An 8,619-nucleotide genomic window follows, 5' to 3' on the forward strand; every position below is an offset into this window, starting at 1 on the left:
TTCAACTCTCAGAATTCCCCAGCCAGCAAAGCTGGCTGGGGAATTGGGAGCTGAAGTCCTCCAGGCTTAACGTTACCAAGGTTGGACACCCCTGGCCTAGAGGATTCAGAAGGTGCAAATGGTCCAGAATGCTGCTACTAGTGGTTGAACTACTTACCTGCAGCATAACATTTATTCTAAGCTCACTGTTATGATTTGTATTATGCTTCCAGACTCAATTCATTGTCACCTTTAAAGCCTTATATGGCACAGCATTAGGCTACAGGCACTGCCATGCCTTTGGCCCAAAGTGCTTTGGCCTACTCATCTTGGATCTATAGAGATATGAATATTTTTAAAATAATTTTGATAATATTCTGCTTGATTGAGTTTTGCTTTGTTATTCATTGTCCAGAATTGCAACTGATTGGAGCACTTTATAAATATGATGAATGAATAAATACATCTGTCTGGGTTTTTTTTCTGACTATATAAATGTTCTCATTTATGGTGACTCACAAAAGACTTCCCACAGACGTCACATCTTAAAATAAACCCTTTCAGCAACAGTACAAATAGATGGAAGGCTGGAGGCTGTACAGAAAACTTAAGTCAGACTGAACATCTAGCTTGGCCTTATCTACTTAGTAGCAGTTCCGAGTTTGTCATGAAGTTTCGCCAGCTGAAAGAACTTGTGAAGCTGCTTCTTCCTCAGCATCTTGAGAAACAAGGACCATTCAGGCCCTGTAAGCATTTCAGAGCAGTTATGCCTCCTTCTCTCATCTTTCTCCCATGACCATCTGTCCCAGGGAGCCATTTCAGCAGACAAAAGACTGGTAGGTACACATAATCCGTCAAGCTTCACAACTGCACGCTAGCAGGAAAAAGCTTGTGACATCCATGGGGGGTAGACAGACCTGTCCCTGATGGTCCATCCAATCCCCCAACTTAGCCAGTGACAGGAAATGAGTACATGACCCTGAATTCTTCCCAGTATGTTTGCTTAACCAGCTGTTTCAGCACACCCTAGAGAGGTAGGAGCTCCTGTTGTCTCTTTTATTATGAACAAAGCCTCTTTGTCTCTAGCCCTCAGGGCATGGAGGACCAGGGCCTAAGAAACCCAATATTTGTCCTTCCCGGATTGATCATCAACCAGAAGCTGCAGGAAATCAGCTACTGGTTGCTCCATTAAAAAAAAGGGGAGGGAGACTTGTTGCTCCATAAATAAATGGAAAACAAGCTTTGGTTGGGTGACTTTATGGTCAACACATCACTAGAATTTCTGCAGAAAGAGCCTTGAGACAAGATTTTCCAGCGTGGTCTGTTTTCATCCACTGAAATGCAAGTGCTGGGCCTTTTCTAGCCTCTCATATTTGGGAGAACATCTAATGCAATGAGTCTCTGGACTGTGGAGTTTACTGCACAAGTGGTACTTTAGCTCCTCAGTATCCCTTTCATATCCCTTTTAATGAAACCTGAACCAGCTTATGGCTTTCAAATCAAAATCTGAAATCCACAATTTGATGGGCTTCATTACGTTATTTCTGGTTCTGTTGGAGATATATCCTGGGGCTTTTAAAATAAGGAACGGTATAAAGCTTGTGAGTCCAGAAAGTGCCTGTCATGATTTTTGTGGCCATATTTATAGATGGAGTGGAACTGCTTGGAAGTGTTATTTGAGGTGTGACCGTTCTTGGCATAGTGTGCACAGTTCCATGTGCTACTTCTCAAAAAAGACATGAGAAAAGGACACCATCGAGCTGAAAAAGGGAGAAAGGCCCACATGATCAGGTGGTGAAATGGGAATGGTGTGATCTTTGGAGTTTGTGAGTTGAGAAACTGGGCTAGTGAAGAGGAGCACGATACAGTTTTATAAAGTTACACAAGATGTCAAAAAGCAGCTAGATAGTTTTTTTTTTGTTTTTTTTTACTTTCTCATAAAACTCCAGGTCATCTAGAGAAACGGAATAATGAGAAATGCAGGTAGACCACAAAAAAGAAAACAAAACTCCCAAACTAATGACAAAATGCACTTGTTTCATGATGGACAACGATCCCCAGTTTGGGTTGCTTAAGAAAAAAAAGATTAGAGAAAGCCATAACAGAATAGGTTTCACCACTTCAAACAGCAATTGTGGATTCCTATGTTTGGAGGCTTCCCTATATTAACACAAAGTGTCTCTTTGGATAACATGACACTGAAAATTATGCTAGTTTTCTGATATGTTGCTAGCTGGTGACTTCTTGCTTTCAGGAGGGAAGAGTGTGTGATATAATAGTTGCAATCTGATATGGCTGTTGGTATATAGCCAATCCAGCCCCTTTATTACAGTGTGCAATAGTTTGGTTTTTGAGTCACAAAAATTGGCTGGGGAATTTTGCAAATACAACATCAAGAGGTAGAAAGATTAAAGCATATGAGCGAGCTTGGATGACAGTCGATGTGTGAAAGCCAACACCATTGTACCGTTCCCTAAGGAGTCAAAGAGCCACAAGCGTTCTGTATCAAGCATACATTCTTATCATTGTAAAAGCTTATCTTGGAGGAAGCAGGCCGCAGGAAAAAAAAATTGCAATTTTAATCTGGGCCAGCGAGACAAAAGAGCCCTCAGTTGAAGATGAGAGTGAAGAGCCTGGAGTCTCCAAAAAAACAAAGCCAGTGTTTATTAGCTTGTTCTATCCACAGGAATCTCACATTACAAGCGCAATGTGGCTTTGCGCCTGGCTTCATCATGTGGAGCTACTGCTCGGATGCCCCGTATCTCAGGTTTATTTATTTATTTTATTTACAATTATTTACAAGAGGAAGTGTAGTCACATCACTCAGACTGGCAGAGGAATAGGGGGTTGCTATTACAAGGGAGGGTGAATGAAGAAGATCCTGTGTTTCCAAGAATGAAAGGGGAACACCTTTTGTTAACAGCAGGTGGTATACACTACCAAGTGGGTGTGTGGGGAGGCAGAATCACACAGACTGCAGATTTCTGCAGTTTTCAGCTCTGCTGTGAAGACACTTCCTTGCTGTGCAGACAGAAGCAGAAACAATATAGTTTCCATCGCCCTAACTTGTTCCAGTTACACATTTAGGGTAATGTGATATAGCTCTGTGCAATATTTTCTATACCTACTACTACCGGTATGCTCATGTAATGGTAGTCCCTGTAGCTTTGTATAATTAGCTCCATATTAACAAGATCCATAGCCATAGGAAAGCATTCTGTATTCCTTGCCTCAGTGCACAGATTAATCCAATCAGAAAGTCAGGATATGCAGAGTGCTGCAACTCTGCAAGTAGCTGTCATGGGGCTTACTTTTAATTTCATTTCCCTACGGAGTTAGGGAAAGATAAAAAGCATGCCTGTTATCGATGAAGCTTGGATCGATAGGCCCAAGAACACCACATTGTTTTCCACAGGGTGGGTGGCGTGGAGAGACATTCAAGAAATGAGCACAGCGGGAAGACATTCAAGAAAGTAAGCTAAGATATAACCTAAATTTGGTCTACTCACCTTTTCACCCAGGAACCCCCTCCCTCTTTCAATGTGCTTATCTGAAGGTGAGAAACAAGGGGTCTGTTCTTGTTCATGTCCCACATTTAAATACAAATAGTCTTCAACTTATAACCATTGAGACCAGTGATGGGATTCAAATTTTTTTACCACTGGTTCTGGGGGCGAGGCTTGGTGGGTGCGGCAGGGGAAGGATACTGAAAAATCCCCATTCCCTCCCCACCCAACTAACCTGCTTTCCAGCTCCCTTCTCCTGTGCAGGGCAACAAAAGAAGACCCAGCCGATCAGCTGGGACCCGGGAGGCAGAGAATAGATGGGGGGCAGGGCCAGTCAGAGGTGGTATTTGCTGGTTCTCTGAACTACTCAAAATTTCTGCTACCGGTTCTCTAGAACCGGTCAGAACCTGCTGAATACCACCTCTGATTGAAACTGTAATTTCTGTTGGTAAGCAAGGCGGTTGTTGAGTGAGTTGGGCCCAATTTTATGACCTTGTTTGCCACGGTTAAGTGATCACTGCGGTTGGAAGTGAATCATGTGTTAAGTTGTTAAGGAAATCCAACTTCCCTCCCATCGACGTTGCTTGTCCAAAGGCTGGGAAGTTGCAAATGGCTGATCGTATGACCCACCCCCGGGTCACTTCAATGGTCGTAAATACATCTGGTTGCAACCGTAGGGATGCTGTGATGGTCACAAGTACAAGGACTGGTCATAAAGCCACTTTTCCTCCCAATGGCATTGTAACTGTCATTAAATGAACAGTTGTAAGTTGAGGACTGCCTGTATTATAACTTAAAAGAAGATTGAGAATCTAGCCAAGTTGGCTTCCTTTCCGAAGACAAGAGAGAGGTTGGAGGGAGGCAAAATGATTCCATGCAGTGAATGCATATTAAACTTTAGCCTGTTTTTTCCATAAACTCACATTACAATTGAGAGAAAGACAAACAGATCTCCCTGAATCTCCCCTTTTCATGCTCTCACCAGCCTGTCTTTTTCTTATGGTTGGCCATGTGATGCTACAGAATTCTTCGGTGACTATTAGAACACTTTCGGTCGGACTGTTACAGTTCTCCTTGGTTTATATTGCTTTGCTTGATGGGATGCTAGTATCATACTGAAGCTTTGAACTCCTCACAGGCAATCTGAGATGAATACATTATAGAATTTAAGTTGGCACCGATTCCTCCAAGGGTTAGCAAAGCAGAAATCAGATATTCCGATGGCCATGCACCAATCCTTTATCCTCTCTCCTACTTCTATTGCCATGCTGTCTTTGGTCTTGGAAATGCCTGATGCATTGCACTACAGGAGAGTAGCTTTGGTTCATATGTACATTACATCTCCCAGGCATAACTCATTTGGATATGGCCTTTCTGTCCCATCAATGGTAAACTATTCAACCAAGCCAGCTGCCTCTGGACTGAGTGGCCAAATCCCATTCACTGTGGGAAGGCACTCCAGTTGAAGCACTGTCAAATCAGAAAGTCCTTTTTGAACTCCTAGTGGAATTGGCTTATTTTTCGGTAGCAGGAAGAGCATTGCATGGGTCATACATGGACATCCTTGACGGAGCACTTCCTTCTTCCTCAAATAGCTCAGGCTCCCTAAGAGTTGCAGTCTCCATAGAAAGTTTCCCTGGAAGGCGTCCCATCAATATGTGCTTTGAGTCAGAGAGATGTCTAGAAGAGGAAGAAAGTGCTTTGTAGGTATGGCAGGGGCTTATATACACCTGTGGGTGTGTAGTAGCAAGGGGAGTAGGACTGGGACAATGCTTGATACCTGACAGCTGCCTTTAAAAAAACAAACAAACTCCTCACCAAAATGGAATTGTTTCAGTTATAGTAACAGCAATATCTCAAATGTGCTGAGGGTGGGCCAGCCTTAAAAGTCACTGGCCCACTGTTGTGGATCCATAGAGCATTGTGCCCAACTGTGCTATGGTCATAATGGGGAAAGGGGGCTAAGGAAACAGTAATTTTGCCATTGGACATCCTTGAAACTCTCCTTCCCTGACTGGGGTCAGCTATCCACACGTGCAAGGCAAAGGAAGGAGTTACTTTGGCTCTGTTCTCTGCCCTCCAAGATGTCAATTCTTTTACAGTACCACAGATAAATGTGGGAAGGAAGAGCCAGCTGCCACGGTGTGTGTGTGTGTGTGTGTGTGTGTGTGTGTGTGTGTGTGCTTCCGAGCTCTTTGCCACCTCGCACCCAGGCAAGACCCATGGGATTATATACAACCTACAAATAAATACTGTCTTGATAGGGAACAGTGTGTGGTGGTGTGAGATTTCTCATATATATATGAGAAATATATATATATGGAAATGGGGAGTTATAGAACTGTCGTTGCATAGTCCCTTTCAGCTGCCACTCTCATGTATGCTGATCCATCTCTGGTTGGTGATTCCGGCGGTTTCGTGGCTTCTTCTGGTCATGCATCTCCTTGGCTTTGAGACCAGCCAAAGTTTCCTTGTGATTGGAGGCCACATGCCGCCAATACCCCTGGCAATACTGATTGATGAGTCCCATCTCGGGCTGTGTGAGCAGCTGGACAAGGTCATGGTACTGAGAGCTAAAGGTGCCCGGGAGGCCAGCTCTCATGGCTGCTGCAGAGGGGACAGGGCCTTCTGATTGGAAGAGCACAGCGTGGACAGTGTCACGGCTCAGTACATGCAGCTGCACTTTGGCTATGGTGTGCTTGAAGTTGTTCTCTGTGGCTGTGCAGGAATACAGGCCCCCGTCTGAGAGCTGCAGGGACCGCAACAACAACCCTTGATCTGTCCTCAGTACCCGCCCTTCAGTACGGAGCTGTGGAAAGAGAAGCAGAAGGAAAAAATAGAGGTCAGTAGAGCTGGATCAGCCAGGCTTGGAGATATTAGAACACAATGGTAGGGAAGGAAGTAGTCACAATCGGCCATGGTTGTCTTCCTGGAGTCCTTTAAGGCTTGTAGTGCACTACTATTTTCTATTAGAACAGTTATAGCATTTTTTAAAAAACAAAACCTCTACTGCAGTCATAATTAGTAGCCAATCAGGGCCCAGGGCCCATTTCCTATTCTTTTCCTCAGGAGCAAATGAGAACACAGGCAGGGCTTGAGAAAAGGAAGACCAACTTTAACTCAACTGGGTTGAGGAGACTTCCGGAGCATTCTCCCAATCTGGCACACTCTGTTGACCTCATCACTAACCAGCCATGCCCAATGGCTGTGCAATCTTGGGTGAAGGAAGCTACAGTCCAACTCGTATGGAAAGTACTGCCCTATGAAACTCAAAAGCTCAACGTCAGCTCTGCTCTTTGCTTCTGGAATGTGGAGGCTTCCAAGATGGTTGTCAGCTAAGTAGTGTGAGAATTCTGGATACCTTTTAGTATCCAAAATATGGATAATAATATTCTAATGCCGGTGAAGATGTTGAAAGTAGGCTCAAGGGAGAGAATGAAAGAGCCACTTCTCAATAAATAAAAAGAATAATGCTGGAAGGGACCACAGAGGTCTTCTAGTCCAACCCCCTGCTCAAGTGGGAGACCCTATACCCTTTCAGACAAGTCACTATCCATCTCTCTCAACATAAAAGTCTGAGGAGGGGTACCCCTTTCCCCAAGCCCTCGACTGGAATGGAGACTCCTCCTTCTCTACCACGTGTTCTAACATCTGCACCCCATTTCTCTGTCTACTTTCCCAAAAAGTCTCTCCTCCCTTGCTTGTCTGTTCACCTCTTTTCTTCGGTCACTGTTGTCTCTCTGCAGGAGCCATTTGATGGTAGCTTGAGGGGAGCGAGGCTGGCATTCAAGGAAGGCTGTGCTTCCCTCCACTCCATATTGAACAGCCTCCACTGAGTTCTTGCTTGCTGGAAGTGGGAGATGGAAGAAATAAGCAGATGATGGATTACAAAGGGAGATGTGACACCTTTGTAGCATAATCTAGACTAATCAAAGGCTACCTACCCAAAATAAGTGACCACATTTATTATCAGACATCCTTTTCAGTTGAACAGCACACAGGGAATAGGTCAACTGGCTGGGATTTTTGTGAACTGCTTTAGAAAATCACACCGTGGTTCTGGGTATATATGTCTATGCATGTGCACGTGTGCATAGGACATGAAAACCCATGCCGTTATTGAACACTATTTGCAACCCATGAATCCTCCTGATGAAAAAGCTGATATCTCATGAAAGATCGAACACTTTTCTGCAGATGGAGAGGAACTGTTCCTCTTTGCAACTATTATCCTCTACTTCAGGGGTGTCAAACTTGCATCATCACACCCAGGCCACACCCATCCTGGCTCCGCAAAGGCAAAAAATGTTGTGATGTATCATATGATGTGATCGAGTTTGACACTCGTGCTCTACTTGATAGATCACTTTGTGGAATCCTTTGTGTTGCTCTCTGAGCTTGTTTGCTTGCAGACTTTTCATTAGCCAGTTAGGTAACATCAGCAGTGTGAATGCTGCTGCTGATAACTACCGGTAGTTGGGTAATGAAATACTTGCAAGCAAACTTCCAAGCTCAGAGAGCATCAAAGACTCCACAGTTCAATCCTGAGCTACAAACATTCTCTTCTATTGGATACCACTTCACTTTTTATATATATGCAACTGCTCCCTTTCCTGTAGACCAACTTCAGAAAGTTTCAGATGCATGAACTTCAACTCCCCAGCTAGCATGGTGATTGGGGAATTCTGAGAATTGAAGCCCAACACATCTTAAACTTGATCTAGACCTTGGTCTCTCATAACTTACAGCTAATCAGTCTGGAATATTAATTATTATTAATGTCGTATAAAGAAATTCCAGTTGCAGTTAATTGGGTCTCATGATTTATGAAGTGTAGAAGTGGGAGGAGAGAAGGTGGATTCTGTGTAACGCGCGAAAATAATTTCACTTTGGGAAATTGCCTTAGACATACCAGATCTGTTTCTAAATAAATCAATTGGAGAGAAAATGTCTCGGAGTGATTGATATCATGAATACTTTCTGGATGCCTTACAAATACCTTATGCCACCAGACTTGAAATTCTAGACCTAGACAACCTAGAACTACGCCGCCTTCAGTCCTATCTAAGTATACTACATAAAATTATATCTTGCAATGTCCTACCTGAATGAATACTTCAGCCTCAACCATAAC

At 43.7% G+C, this 8,619-nt stretch overlaps 1 protein-coding gene across 8 annotated transcripts in view; it reads right to left on the reverse strand.

Annotated features, from left to right (window-relative positions):
• Positions 1–2,620: 2,620 nt before the first annotated feature.
• SEMA3F (semaphorin 3F) overlaps positions 2,621–8,619 on the reverse strand; it is a 148,433-nt gene continuing 142,434 nt past the window's right edge. For all 8 annotated transcript variants that reach the window (XM_087954991.1, XM_087954989.1, XM_087954988.1 and 5 more), the window contains 2 exons: positions 7,199–7,332; positions 2,621–6,294 (listed from right to left, as the gene is read on the reverse strand). In XM_087954991.1, coding sequence (XP_087811117.1) covers positions 5,860–6,294; positions 7,199–7,332 — 569 coding nt within the window. In that variant the 3' untranslated portion in view covers positions 2,621–5,859. The remainder of the gene's footprint in view (positions 6,295–7,198; positions 7,333–8,619) is intronic.

This window comes from Notechis scutatus, chromosome 2 (genome assembly GCF_049901735.1).
Source record: "Notechis scutatus isolate UNSWTSFEM ecotype Mainland chromosome 2, rNotScu1.2, whole genome shotgun sequence".
Lineage (NCBI taxonomy): Eukaryota > Metazoa > Chordata > Lepidosauria > Squamata > Elapidae > Notechis > Notechis scutatus.